We start from the raw sequence: 15872 nt of genomic DNA on the forward strand, positions 1-15872 counted from the left end.
GCAGTACAGAAATTACACAACAGAGGTCACAAAATTTTCGAAAACCCTAGCTGTGTTTTTTTTTTAAGTGGCCGCCGCCCCCTCTCCCTCTCTGCTCGAAAAATTCCAGCCTGTGAATTTTGAATTTGCAGTCTGGTTTAACAGATCAAATTCGTTAATTCTCTTCGTAGAAACTTCTGATAGATTTTCTAGTGCAATCTATCAGAGGGATTAAACTTCTGTTCGTGGACCTGATTGAAGAATTGTTCGTTCATCAGTTCCTGGGATATACAACAAGAGCAGAGTAATCTGTTGGTGTCCATAATCTCGTTTCGAGATTCAAGGTAAAAATTTAATTGTTATTTAATTTTTACACGCACAATTTAATCATAAAGTTTTGATACCCATGATATGGAATCGTTCCATATAAAATTTTTAAACTTTCGCTGCACCGAGTATCAATTCTGATTGATCTGATCACCGTTTTCCAACAGTTCGGAGCCTCCGAACCCGGTTTGGAATGTTCGAACACGATCGGAACCTCCGATCTCATCTTCGGAGCGTCCGATCGCCCCAATATTATGTCAGCCATGACATCACCTTGCTGACGTAAGCAATGATGTGTGCCCTAGTCCCGATCGGAGCGTCCGATCCTACCGACGGAGCTTCCGATCCACTTCGGAGCCTTCGATCATGAGTTCGGATCCTCCGATCCAGTTCGGAGCCTCCTAACTTGGTTCGGAGCTTCCGAACCCTCCGGACCTTCGGGACCTTCCCGGCTATTTTGAGTATCCTAAATCTATTTCTGGACTTCGTTAACCCATTTGGGATTTCCTTAATCATGTTTTACTTAATCTAAACATGATTACATGATTAATATACTCATTAATCGCTAATTCTGGATACGGGTTACTACAAAAAGGATATACTCAAAGACAAGGAGTTGACTTTGAGAAAATATTTTCTCCAGTCGCAATGTTCAAGTCTATAAGGAAACTTCTAGCCACAACAACATGGTATGACTATGAAATATGGCAGATGTATGTGAAGACGGCCTTTCTTAATGGGGATATTAAGGAAGAGATTTACATGTCTCAGCTAGAAGGGTTTACATCTATCGGAAGTGAGTATATGGTATGAAAACTTCAGAGATCTATTTATGGTCTCAAGCAGGAATCTTGGAGCTAGAACCTCATATTTGATAGTAGAATCAAAGAGTTTGGTTTTACTAAGAATCTTGAGAAATCGTGTGTGTAAAAGAAGGTCAGTGGGAGTGTTGTGACATTCCTAGTACTTTATGTAGATAACATTCTACTCATTGGGAATGATGTAGGAATGTTGCAATCAACTAAAGTATGGTTAGCGAGTAAGTTCTCTATGCAGGACTTGGGTGAAACATCTTTTGTATTGGGAATACAAATCTATAGGGATAGATCGAAATGATTTCTTGGTCTCACCCAGTCTACATACATTGATACCATCATGAAGAAGTTCTCGATGAAAGAGTCCAAGAGAGGACATCTACCAATGTGTCATGGCATGTCCCTATCCAAGTCCATGTCTCCCAAGACTCATGTAGAGATAGAGGCGATGACACACATTCCATATGCATGTGCTATTGGTAGTATCATTTATGTGATGATATCCCCATGTTCAGACGTGACATTTGCCTTGAGTATTGCAAGTAGATATCAATCGAACACCGGTCTTCCACACCGGAAAGTTGTGAAAGACATCCTCAAGTACTTGAGAAGGGCTAAGAATATGTTCTTGGTCTATGGGGGTGGAGAACTAAAATTGGAAGGCTATACCGACTCTAGCTTCCAAAGAGATATCAATTATTCGAAGTCAACTTTTGGGTTTGTATTCATGCTTAATGGAGTTGCTGTCTCTTGGAAAAATTCCAAGCAAAACAGCACTGCAGATTCCACCACTGAGGCCGAATACATTGTTGCATCAGATGCAGCAAAGGAAACTGTTTGGATAAGGAATTTTGTCCAAGAGTTGGGTGTTATTCCTAATAGAGTTGGTCCAGTCTCGATGAACTATGACAACACGGGCACCATTGCTCAGGCGGAGGAACCGAGGTCTCTTCAGAAATCCAAACAAGTACTGAGATAATACCACATCATCCGGGAGATTGTGGAAAGAGGAGAGGTGTCGTTAGACAGATTCTCCTCCACAGATAATGTTTTTGATCCACTAACTAAGCTTTAACCAAGACCATTTTTCGAAAAGAATCGCGAATCAATGGGTTTGAAGCATATGGGTAGTTGGCTCTAGTACAAGTGGGAGATTGTTAGAGTAGGTGCCCGTCGAGCCAAGTGTTGGCCGAGGGTCCTTGTAATAACTCTTGTATGACAATATTTATTTTAATAATATTTGTATTTTTTTAATTTGGCACATCTTTATCTGTATACCCATGCTAGTTTCACATATAAAGCCTTGAATATACAAATATTAGAAATAATGTGAGATGGTCATGTGATGACTATCATGAAACTCATATTTAGAATACTGTATATTCTAAACCGTTCCTAGTCAATTCAGCCACCACAAAGAAGGATAAAGACCGCTCGAGCTTGAGACTAGTATTTGCGATGTGAGTACCACGTTTTGTTGGTAGGGGACATGGTAATGACCAAGCTTGAAAATAGGTTCTCCTTGTAGAGTGAACTGAAAAACCATTCCTAAAGGAATTTCCCAGTGGTTCTCATTTATCGAGTGGAAAAGCTCCTAGTTTATGGTTGTACACCATTAGTCCTTATGACCGGGACAACATGGAGACTCTATATGCTAGCGCTTAACTTTGACTTGTTTACCGACTCAATTGGGGTCATTAGGTGGCAAGGTTGGGTTTTGTGTCGAAACATGCAGGATTCAATGCATTGTAGTCAGGGATTCACCGCTTACCTTCGGGTATGGATATCCTATGTGATCTCATGTATTTGTAGTTTGAAATCTCTGATCAGAGTAGGTGGTAATTAACAATGGATTTTTTTGAATTACACCTTCGATGCAACTAGGGATGACACATAGTTATTGATTCTATGACAATTCTCGATATACCATTGGTTGTCGAATCGGTCAGGATATATGAGTTGAAGGAACCGTACTGTATGCTAACAATAATTTAATAGTTCTTGCAGGCACTATCTTTTGATACCTAGGGAATCATGTAAGCGATGATGCTAGAGGTTTAACATGACTGGTTGGGTACCATCAGACTTTAGTTTTCTGACGTTCTTATTATCAAGGAGTTGATAAATAACAATGGAGTTATATATGATAAGCTCATATAGGGACTTGTTGATCCCGATTCACATAGAGATGTGAACTCATTGTTATTTGTATCATTGTACCATTGAGGGTCACACAAGTACTGACTTTCTAGATCTCGTTGAGAATAAAATTTTTTCAATGAGTTGAACGGTTTATAAAAGAGTTTATAGGTGAGATAAATTAGAAGTACTATTACTTCTAAAAGAGAATAAAGGGGAAAGTAAATTTTAATTAGTGAAAGTGTTCCAAGATTAAAAGTTGACTTGAATAAATAATTAGTTTTTGAAAATGGTGATTTTCAAAACTATTATTATTATCTTAATTAAATTAATTCTAGAGTTGAATTAATTAAACACTAGTGGACCTTGTAGAGTTCAAATAATTAAATTAATTCTAATGTTGAATTAATCAAACACTATTGGGTTTTGTAGAGCCCAAATAGAAATAGTCTTTAATAATTATTCTACTAGTGGACTTGAACGAGTTTAAATAAAATTTAATTAATTGATTGAACTTAAATGAGTTTGAGTTTGATAATTAATTAAATATTAAGTTCATGGGCCATGTATGTATATGTTTGACCTAAAAATACATACAATACATGATAGAGAGGATATGAAGGGTTAAAAGACAAGATGCACACTTTTCTATGCATGCTTTAATTTTTTTCTATGCATGTTTTGTCTTTTGCCATAACACACTTGTTAAGTACCAAGACAAGAAATATTCCTCCTCCTCGTCCAAAACACAATGGCCGAACACATCTATCCCATTTTCTCTCTAATTTGTCTTTCATCTTTTGAGAAAAGTCAAATAATTCTCAATGAAAAATGCTCTAAATATTCTAGTGCATATTTAGGATGAATCTAATTTAACTAGTCGTGGACCTAAATTGAAGAAGTAGTTCATTTTTTAGCAAGGTGTGTTCTTGGAAGCTTGTAAATAGTGTCTACCTTTTCAAGAGCTAAGTTGTTCACAACTTGGTTAGAGACATAATCATTATTTTAAAGATTGATAGATAAAAATTTATCAAACACCCTATGGATGTTTAATGTTTTTGAATGCTACACAAATGCTCAATTTTTACATAAAAATTTTAAACATCCGTTGCGTTTTCGGGCACGAGAGAACTTATCCCCAAAAGCCCCATTCCTAGTTAAACTAATCTACTACTTAAACATGATTAAGAGATCATCAAATGAGCTTAATGAGTTGATAATCGGATTCAGAAGCTCGGAAATGTTGCGGAGGGTGTCAAGTGTTCGGGACATTTGGAAGATACAAACTTGAGCAATGGCTAGATCGGACGTTCCGATCCCTTTGGTAGCTAGAGTTGGAGTTCAGAAGCTCCAGGTAGTTCGGAAGCTCTGAACATGAGATCGAAAGATTCGATCATGCATCTGACAGTCAAAGATATGGATTTGGATTTATTGATTTGACAAGATAGAGTTTGGAAGTTTCGAACTAGAGGTCGGTGGATCCGAACTATGTCATCAGTCATGTTGTCTAATCAAATGACACGTGTTTGGACGAGAGAGTTCGGAAGCACGATCGGAAGCTTCGAAGTGCGATCGGACGTTCCGATCGTGAGATCGGTGGTTCCGAATGTGGTTTATATATAGAGGCCGAGGGCGGCTTTCTCATTTTCTCATTTCCCTTCTTACTCTATTTCTTCTTGGTGGTTTCTAGGCATCTTTAGGCAATCTTTCTGAGGATCGAACATGAAACGACCCTACTTATACTTTAAATTAAACTAAATAAAAATACGGATTTTCAAAAAAAATCAAAATATTAAAAATTTTATTAAAAATTTCGGCATGACCTCTCTGTTTATATTACAACCAACCTGTCTCAGACAGCAACAAAAAAAAAAAATTAAAAGAAATAGACGGCTGACGACACAAGAAACTAGACCGAGATAAGAACGAGGACCAAGAGAGAGATTCGACATATCAAATTACCACAAGTTAGAAATCTAATGTTTACATGCCCAAAAAAAATGCTATCAAAACATCACATATACATTTGACAACTAAGAAAAATAAATGCTCCATAACATATAAATTCTTGTAACTATGCGAAAGAAGAGCATAGGTCGGAGGGATGTGCCAGGCCCGCATCGCAGTCCAGTCGATAGTCTTGCCCCTCGATCTAAATGATATACTCCTCACCTGAGAACAATAAGTGTAGTGAGTCAAAAAGACTCAGCAAGAATATGGAGGGGGATAACGAGTACTACGTAAATACAAGCTCACGCAGATTAAAAATAGCTTGATAATAAAATACTTTGTGCCCTTCATTTGAATAAAATTTACTTATAAAATGAGAGAACATGAATATAACATATGCAAGGCTAAGTCATTTATAATCAATGAAACTCCATAAACTGTATCTGAATCTGTAACTGTGAACTTAGATCCTTGATTGTGTGATTTCGATCATGATCATGGCTGCAGTGCACTATGCCGCAAGGAAGTCAGGATAAAACCCAACCCAATCTTGCCCTGTATTTGGTAAGGGAGGCCAAGATATATCTCTCAGCCCCACACGAACACATGCTAAGGTAAGGAAACCCATAATGATTTGGTAAGAGAGGCCAAGATATATCTCTAAGCACCACACATACACGTGAATAAATGTAGTCACAATCATCTCACTTCGTTCGTAAAAATTATTTTCCTTTCTTACATGAATATGGACTTAGCATGCATATGTAGTGTGAGACCTCGGTTCTAAACAACAATTAAAGGAGTAATTCAATAAGTAAGCAATTAAAAGCCAAGAGCATTTTTTTTTAAAAGGGGAAGCGCGGGCGCGCATGGCGTCCTGCCCAAGCCCTCGCGCGGGCGCGCCTGAAGCCCTGCCCAAAACTTCCGATACGAAGTGCGGGACGCGCGGGCGCGCCACCCTAGGCACGGGCGCGCATGGCCTGCTGAATTGGCTCAAAACAAGCCTCCAAAAGTGCAATAACATAACCAAAAGAACTCTAACATGATCCAACTAATATATATCCAACAACGTAGCATTTAAATACATAAAAGTGAAGAACATGCATCGATGCTAGCTATTACAAGCCGAATACAGAATACAAGAGTTCTAACCACAAGCAAGACCACTTCCAATCCAAGTTCAAGTTCTTAACATGCTTCAAAACATAAGCTAGATTGTCATGCTAACAAGACTTCTAAACCGAGTCTCACTTCTACATCATTCCCTCAAAGCTAACCATGCCTCTTCTGACTGGATCCTGCCCCACCTGATGCCAAGTACACATACAAAACAAAGCAACAGCCGGATAACCGGTGAGAATGATAATCCCAGTAAAATCAACATAACAAGTAATACAACAATAATCATGCTTTCAAGACAACGAAGAAATCCATGACAACGTAATGAGATGCATGTCTTTAAACCGGGATATCAAATCTGATAAACGAGGGATTGCTGATGTGCTTTTGGGATCCCGAGGGTGAGATTACGTAACGACTCACCGACTCACCCAATCGAGGTGGTGCCACGTATCCCACTCCTCTAGACTTTGAGCAACTATAATGACACTACAAGAAAAATGCACAAACACAACACTTAAAAGACAACGCTTTTAACGAAAAGGGTTGTCTTTTTTTAAAAGACAACGCTTTTAGTGAAAAGCGTTGTCGTTATATGTTTTTTGTTCATCAAAGACAACGCTTTTTTTAAAAAGCGTTGTCAATAAACGTTTTTTTGGGATCAAAGACAACGCTTTTAAAAGTGTTGTCTATAAGCATTTTTTTTTTCCATGTATCACAACACTTTTTAAAAAGTGTTGTAGAAAAATATTATTTTTATTTAAAATATAACATAAAATAAATAATATTTACTTAGCCCAATTAGATCCCCAAATCTCAGACCCCTTCTCTCAATCTATTTCTTCTCCAGATCCGACATATCCCTTAGCTCCTTTTTCTCTCTTTCAATTCAGAATCCCATGGCTTCGATTTTTGCTCGATTCTTCAAACGGTTTTTTAAGTGACTCCGATGATGAATTCGGTTTTTGAAGTGACTCCGATGATGAATTGGTTGACACCTCGCAACGTTATCGCTCGAGCCATCAGGAAGCCCACCTCGCATCTTCACTACAGGTGAATATCGATCCCTTAGTTTCCTGTCACGTTTGAAAAAATCCCAAAATACCCAAACCCTTGTCACGATTTCTCCCCTATTTGATTTTCAAAGCAACTTTTACGATTTGAAAGATCTCTTTCTCAAAGTTTGCTCAAATTTCCATTGCTCGGTAGGCACACTATGTTTATTGCATTGGCGATTGCCCCCCTTCTTGTATTCACTGTGCTTCTGTTCATCTTCGTCGTTGAATCCAGTGCTGATGCAGAAGGAAATTTCGATGTTCGTAGACATTTGTCAACTGTTACCAGGTAGCTCGCTGGAATTCTGACATGGCATGATTCTCGAGTTTTCAGTGCCCATTTTGGTGCAATCTTTTTTTTTTATGTGTGGAAACATTTATGATGTTGTTTAGTTGATTTGTTAGTGTGTAAATCATATGCGAGGCGGACTAAATCTGGCTTCCTGGTGATTTTCCCGGAGAACATTTTTCAAATGTCGGTTACGTTGGACCTTATTGGGATTTGGGGAGGAAGCTTGTGGTTGTTGGAGTGCGATTGGATTTCCATACCAAAGAATTGCTTGATTGGGCAGTAGTTAAAGTAGCTGATGCTGGAGATACTGTGGTGGCAGTTCATGTTTGCCGAAACTCTGGTACTGTTCTTGTTCTTCTTGATTACTTGTACTTATCCTCACGCTTATCGAAATTGGAAATGGGATTTTTGTAGTTGCATTGACATGGGAAGGCTTGACATTATTCGCTGCAGATTCCATTTCAAAGGAGGAAGCTCTGCTGGAAGGCTACCTGGAAGACTATCAAGGTCTGTGCAGCAAAAAGCAGGTTAGTTTCTGTGGTTCTACGAGTATTTTTATGTATTCCCGATCTCTGTATGTTCGTGGTAAAGTAGAAGGGCGTAACGGTGAGTCGTCGTTGTTAATCTTTTGCTTTTTTTCTTATATTTTTGGTGGGGTGTCCAGGTTGGCCTCACCGTGGAAGTCTTTAAAGCCAAGTCAATCAGAAAAGTTCTGGTAATGGAAGCAAAGAACCATTCTGCACCAGTTGTTGTGGTGGGGATTACTAAGCACACTGCACTGGGGTAAAGCTATAGATTTTCATATATTTTCAGGGGTTTCTTTGTTTGAAAATTAAGTTTTTACAAAGCCGTCTTTTAGGGGATGGGCTTCGGTTTCTAAATATTGCGCGAAAAGGCTACCTCCCTCGACTGAAGTTATGGCAATTCACAACGGAAGGATTGTGTTCAGTAGGTTTTCCACCCACCAGTTGCAAGGTTTGGATTTGTTTTCACTATATCTTGGGAATATATGGCTTGATTCTTGAATTATATTACAAATAATGTGCTGATTATAGGTCCTGGTAGAGATCCAAAGCCAAGTTATTATTTAACTGATGGCTTGATTCCCAAATATAACCAGTAGGAATTTGGAGAATCAGAGATATCGGAAATCAACAGGCTCAGTTATGATGGAATAGAAGGCATCTCAAGGGGTTCAAGAGATGAGGCTTTTAGCCGTATAACAAGATTTCAGAAGGGTTCCTTGAGTTCACTATCACTACCTGTGGAGGATTTTACAAACCAAAGGCCTGGTTGGCCTTTACTCCAAACAGCTAGTTCGGTTACTCAGCCTGCTTTGGAAGCAAGAAACATGTCAGTGGTGAAATGGGTAATGAGCTTACCAAATCACCCTTTGTTTGACATTGTTGAATCCGGAAGTGAAAAGGACAAATTGGAAGACGAAGATACCATAGACGAAGCAACCAAGAGACAAGAGCTGCCAAAAGATTTGGAACTTGTACTCGAAAAAAATTCGCCAAGATGTCAAGTTTATAGTTATGATGCCCTTAAAATAGCGACTTTTGAGTTCTCATCAGGTTATTACAGGAAACAAATCCATTCCATATTCATCTAACGACCCATGTTTACTCTGTATTCTTTGATCATATTCATTTTTACAGGGAATCTTATTGGAAAAGGAGGGTGTAACTCCGTGTACAAGGGGATTCTCTCTGAAGGAAAACCAGTAGCAGTAAAAATTTTGAGATCATCAAAAGAGGCGTGGAAGGATTTTATCTTGGAGGTTGAAATAATCACCACAGCAAAGCATAAAAGATTTTCCTTTTTTCTATTCTATTTTGGAATAACCTTTTGCATAAATAGTCTGACTTTGGTGACTTTTATGCAGATATCACATAGATAAGGAGATTTCTGAGAATTCATTTGTGCCATCAAATTCTCTTGATCAGTGCCAGCCTATTCACTTAAACCTTGTGGTAATTGTCCTTCAGCTTTTTAAACCACTGAAAAAAGGATTTATTTTTACCAATTAACTATGTCTGCATACTGCTAAATACTTGCATGTTCTCCCATTTGTTTTTTGGGAAAAATTTTTTTTCCACTCATTGTTGAAGATTTAGCTTTTGTTACGATCACATTCTTTTGTGGTAAATTATCTGCTAAATGTATCGGGTCAGCACATTGCTGTGACGATCTCTAGTATGGTTATTTAGGTATTATGCTAAATACGCTACATTTAGTGGTTTTACTAAGAGTAGTATAATTACCTTATGTGACTAAGGTTCAAGAAAACTGGATAAGTAGGAACAGTACTTGTCGAAACTCTGCGAACTTCTGCTTTTTTGGTCACGCCAAATGGTAATAGAACATTGCAAATACTTTGTTGGCAAAATGTGGAAGTTCCAATTGGGGTAGGGATGTTTAAAATCTATATGCTTCAGTTAAATGCTTTTTCTATTTTCAAGCTGGAAGGTCCAGCAAGGTTTTCAGCATATATTTTTACATGCCTGTTGAAAGGATTTATGGTAAACCATGTGATATTGCTTACTTTACAGATTAATATTGAGAAATGTAATGCTGAAACCACATTGATGAGTGGGTGTATGCTTTTTTAGTACACGTATTCTTGCACTTTTAAATCAGTGTGTTATTCCATGGTTGGCTTGGCAGGCAAGGCATGGGACCCGAGCTCCTACAAAGAAAAGATTGAAACAGTTAGAAGCTTTCGCCTCGACCATCAGTCTTTGGACAGGTTTATTCCCACTTTCCCCTGTGGATCCTCCTGCTCGAACACGCACTTTTAGGCCTTGTCGTCGGAGCCTTTGTGGGTCCGGAAGTACGTAGAAGCATATCCATGGCAATCAAACTCTATGGCGACCCTTTTTCTCCTTCCGCACAAAGAGTCCGAGCCTGCCTTGAAGAGAAAGATCTCCCGTACAAATTCGAATTTGTGGATTTATCTTCAGGCCAACAGAAGAAGTATCCTTTCATAGCACACAACGTAGGGAGACTAGCTATACTCTGTTTCTCTGCTTGATTTAATTTTTTTTGTGCATTTGTGCTTAAATATCCTAGTTTTTGTGGGTTCTTCTTGATTCAGCCAAAAGTGTCAGCCCTTCAAGATGGAGATCTCACTCTATTTGGTATGTCCTCTTTCTTTATATATACCTTAAAGATTCTCGTTTTGAATCTGTTATTTTCTATTCTTCCTGAAAATTATCTAATATCTTTGTGATGTGTTCCACCCATTTACGTACATCCCCATTGTTTTTTTTTTACTCCGATCCTTTTACCTTCTTTTTAATGCTCCAAAATCCAGAGACAATAAATCCAGAGACCTTGATTGAAATGATGACCAATGCTGTGAGCCACACAAATTAAATGTCAAAATCCTTTTAGATGGAGCACTCCTACAGTAAAGTTAATTGAACGTATTTCTTTTATTATTAATTTGGTAACTTTATCTTATGTAATTTCAGTTTATTTTAATATGCTCAAGGTTTATGAAAATTTATGTTTTTTTATATCATTTTAAACACATTGTAGTCTGTGTACTGACAATATTTCAAACAGTATTAAAAAAAAGAGTGTTTGGTATTCTTTTGGTGATTTGTCAATATAAGGTGGCATGAATTCAAAGCTTAGAATATTATTTGATATTCTCTTTGGTTTAGAAGGTCCCGAATAGTTAATTCATAAATTTATTTCACTTCAAAAAAATATTAGTCGGGCCATGTAAATTAAGATATGACTTAATGATAATTCTAATGCTAAGAACGGGTAAACCTGTTTGCTTGAAAAAGAAGGTTGCTTGAAATGATGCGGGGCTGGAGCTTTTGGATGATGAGGAGCACATTTTCAGTATTCGGATTATGTATTTGTTTCCATTTTACTTTTATTTTTTGATGTTTGATTTATTGTGTCATTCATAACCATGGCTTTGAAATTTTATTCTTGTTTGCTACTATTGTTCAGCACATTCCCAGTCCTCCAAATGGATTTAGCATTCTGAGAGTTGGTCTGATCGCCGACTCCGGTTTGAAGCAAAAAGCATAGCGCACATGACCGAGATGAACAAGAAGAATTCGATTATTTGTTATATTTGAATGAATTTTGTTATATTTGAATGATTTATAATATTGAAATATTGTGTATAAGATTTAATTTTCAAAAATTTTGAATATTGATTGATAATATTGAAAATTTGTGAATTATATTTTTTTTTGTTTTTTATTTGAGAAAAGACAACGCTTTTTAAACGTTGTCGTAGGTGGAAAAAGCGTTGTTGTTACTAAAAAAGACAACGCTTAAAAAGCTTTTGAACTACGACAACGCTTTTTTGTGACAAAGACAACGCGAAAAAAGCGTTGTCGTATCTAAATACGACAACGCTTAAAAAAGCGTTGTCTTTTCCAGAAACGACAACGCTTTTTCCGCGTTGTCTTTGAGCGTGGTCTTTTACAACACTGGCTACGACAACGCTTTTTTTGAGACATTAACAACGCGGAAAAAGCGTTGTCTTTGGCCGTTTTTCTTGTAGTGTGAGTATGCTAGCACTAGGCGAAACGACTACGACCTAGGCCACTCAATCATAGTTCCCAAACGTCTAAACAAAAAGGGCGGTTCTGCCCGCTGAAAACAAGATTGGCTCAAGATGAATGCATAACAGAAACATAAAACATAGCCATATAACAAAAGTTCAATCAAAACAACATAACACAAGTTCCTCATGCTAGAACGAGTGTAGATGTGCTTTTAAGGGAAACTCGAGAACCAACTGTACCGAGTATGCTATCCCGCTATCGATGTCTGCTTTTACCTTTCAATGTCGTAGATCCAACTACGGAAAAGTTACAACAAAAGATTGTATCAACAACTATACAACCTTAACAACAAACAACGGTTCAAGGAAATCTCTTTACCGATCTTCGTCCAACTCTTGACGAACAATGCTGCTAACACGGGCTTGACAAACTCCAAACGAATCTGTTCAGATACAAATCAAAGATCAATTATCATGATCGACTTACAAGCCAAGTTCAACAACTCAATAACGGTTCGAAATCCCCAAAACTCAAACCGACGGCATAACGCACTACAAGAAAAACGGCTAAAGACAACGGATTTTATCCGTTGTCGTAGGCTGCAGAAAACCGTTGTACTTTTCTGTGTTGTTGAATGCACGCTCCTGTGTTGTTGAATGCACGCTCAACGACAATGGATTTTATCCGTTGTCTTTTCTCCCTACGACAACGGATAAAATCCGTTGTCTTTTCTATCAACGACAACAGATTTTATCCGTTGTCTTTTCTAAAAAAATCGTTGTCTTTTCTCCCTACGACAACGGATTTTATCTGTTGTCTTTTAGCGAACTTTTAACAACACCAAAAAATACAATAGTTTAAAATGACAAAGACAATGGATTAAATCCGTTGTCATTTCTCAAATAAAAAACAAAAAAAATAACAATGTGTCTAATAATTTAAGCTCTACATCTACCTCTTGGATGTAACATAGGAGGCTCTGTTCTGTAACTTTGTTCCTTAGTTGATCAGTCAGACGGAACACTGGACACTAGCAAATGAAAGAGCCTATGATTAAATCAAGCGCAAATGTTCGAAGCTGATTCGCCTCTTTACTATCCTCAACGCCAAGGGAGCAACCAAAATTCATCAAAGAGCAGTTGTGAGTGTTTCGAGTCCCTCCACAAGCAAACGAAACCGCAAGTTTTTCATCCATCATCCGACCACCAGGAGCAGCTAAGGAACCAACTGTAGACATGACAATGAAAGAAAATGTCATTTATTCCAAAAACCTTACGAGCAAAGAACATATATTAGAATTAACATGTATATCAAAATCACCAAATCTTTTTGGAAAGTAAGCATGAGAAACAAGTTGCAAATAAATCAATTTTTGAAGGAGTACAAACATATTTAGAGAACAAAGACTAGTACAGGGCCATCACCCTACATCCTAAATAGTGTTCTCTTCCAGAAATTCCCATAAAAAATAAGCTCACAAAAAGCATTTCATGCATTATAACCCGAAGACACATTTAATCCTGGTGTTTAAAAAAAAAGAAAGAAAGAAACCCAAGTCATAAAAATGACATTTTCAGCTCTCACTCAACTGTTCGCATATAAACTAGAAGGTAAACCGCTGAACTTACTAGGTTTGAGCAATTGATGTCAAGGCTCAATAAAAAAAAGAAAATAAAAGAACAAAGATATTGACGCAACAAGAGCTTTTCCAAAATTGTTGTGTCTTGCAAATGAAAAGAACAAGTTTGAACAAACGAAAAATTTTCACTCATTTAAAAAAGAAAAAAAAAACAGATAATTCGGCCAGTTGCATCAACTAAAAATGATAATGTATGTAACATCAAATAAAATAGTATAAATCTGAAAAACATTTGTGACTGTAAGAGAATTCGAGCTAATGAAGTTTGATTGCATCTAAAAGAGGAATAATAAGATGCATGGCACTCACTCTTCCGCATGATTTAACGACATAAGACTCTGGTACGTCCACACTGCCACGAATAACCTGTGGAACCATTTAAAATCTTGTGAGTTCATCATTTACATCTCAAATATTACTATCGTATCAAATAGATGCATTAGAACACCATTCTGAAATACCGCATAAGCAATAAATCCTTTGCTAAACCACACATGCCACATATGTACAGTAAATTTGACATCACATGAAAATACAACATAGCCTTGGTTAGAAAGAATGTAGTATGAAAAATCTACCTTATTCCAAAACCACTCTGTCCAAGATGGTGCTTTGCATACTGGGTAAACTAGAATCAAACCTGTAACTCGCTGTGAGTACTTCAACTGAAGTGAAGTGGCACATAGCCTTGGTTAGCAAATAGGGAGAAACAAACATTGAGACAGTCAAAGCAGAAGAATGACTTACATCAAACAAGGCAAGAATATAAGCTCCAACTGTTATCCCCAGGCACATCACTGCACGAAGGCTGGGGGGGTAGAGAAAGAGATATTTACACATACATAGCAGTAAAAGAGGAAATTTGTGAACGCTTATATTACCCGAAATAATTAAGGATTTCAGCAATCTGATCAGCTAAATCATCAACAGATAACAAGGGTTCCTCTGGGCACGCAATGGCGGCTCCTAACGACAATAATTTTACATCATTACCATATAACGGCCAGTTCAATTACATATATGCAGTAGCAATCGAAGGACTAATGCATTGATTGAAAGCATCAGCAGCATAAATCAAACCTAGAATCTTAAAAACTTTGATCTCAACAACATAAATCGCAGGCAATCGAAGGATTTACACATCGATTCAACAACATAAATAAACCCTAGAATCTTAAAACCTCGATCTCATTTCCCCAATTTCAGAACAGAAAATCATTAACCGAACTGATCAAAAAACTAAAACATAAAATGCCCACGACAAACATGACTGCGAGCTGTTCAAAATGAAAAGTACAAATACTCCAGAGAAAAAAGTAAACGAGGTGATTATCTACCAACTTACTTTGATAGGAGAAGCTGAAGCAGTCGGCGTAGATCCGGCGAGTTATTATTTTAACTGTGATTGTGTCCATCTCGTGTAGCTCTGAGGCTGGTAAAATCTCCCCACCAGAGATCAAACCTAAAGCCAGAAAAAGGCTAGAATCTAAAAAATCAACAGAAGTGATGGGATCGACCAAGGCCCTCAGCGTAAAAGTTCGATCTAGGATTTCGGACGCTGATCTGGACAAGACGGGGAAAGAGATTCCGAACACCGACCTGTTCCCGGTGTTCGATCGGCGACTAGGGCACGAGATGAGCTGGGTCGTAGAGGAAAGGCGACGGGTTGGACTAGGTTTGAGTTTTTCTTTTCTTTTCTTTTTTCCCGTGTAGGCATACATATATATATATATATATATATATATGTATGTATGTACGTGTGTTTAAAAATATATATATAAAAAAAAATCAAAGACAACGGAGGAAAAAAGTGTTGTCTTAAGCTACATAAAACAATAAAAAAAGACAACAATTAATAAAAACCGTTGTCGTAGACTCCAAAATATCTGCTCATAGACAACGGTTAATAAAAACTGTTGTCGTAGGCCACAAAAAACCCGCTCATAGACAACGGTTTTTTAAAACCGTTGTCTTTGATTTAAAAGTGTTGTCTTATTTCATGAAAAAATTACC

At 37.5% G+C, this 15872-nt stretch overlaps 1 protein-coding gene and 1 pseudogene across 1 annotated transcript; one reads left to right on the forward strand and one right to left on the reverse strand.

Annotated features, from left to right (window-relative positions):
- Positions 1 to 954: 954 nt before the first annotated feature.
- On the forward strand, positions 955 to 11816 carry LOC140889304 (protein kinase STUNTED-like; annotated as a pseudogene).
- A 1365-nt stretch (positions 11817 to 13181) lies between these two features.
- Positions 13182 to 15539, reverse strand: LOC140893107 (protein NDL2-like). The gene is made up of 6 exons (XM_073302174.1): positions 15205 to 15539; positions 14741 to 14825; positions 14607 to 14667; positions 14438 to 14524; positions 14169 to 14225; positions 13182 to 13447 (listed from the first exon to the last, which is right to left on the reverse strand). Exons 1-6 carry the CDS (start codon positions 15272 to 15274, stop codon positions 13436 to 13438), a joined length of 372 nt encoding a protein of 123 aa, XP_073158275.1. The 5' UTR covers positions 15275 to 15539; the 3' UTR covers positions 13182 to 13435.
- Between the last annotated feature and the right edge of the window lie 333 nt (positions 15540 to 15872).

This window comes from Henckelia pumila, chromosome 3 (assembly GCF_033568475.1).
Source record: "Henckelia pumila isolate YLH828 chromosome 3, ASM3356847v2, whole genome shotgun sequence".
In the NCBI taxonomy this organism is placed as follows: domain Eukaryota; kingdom Viridiplantae; phylum Streptophyta; class Magnoliopsida; order Lamiales; family Gesneriaceae; genus Henckelia; species Henckelia pumila.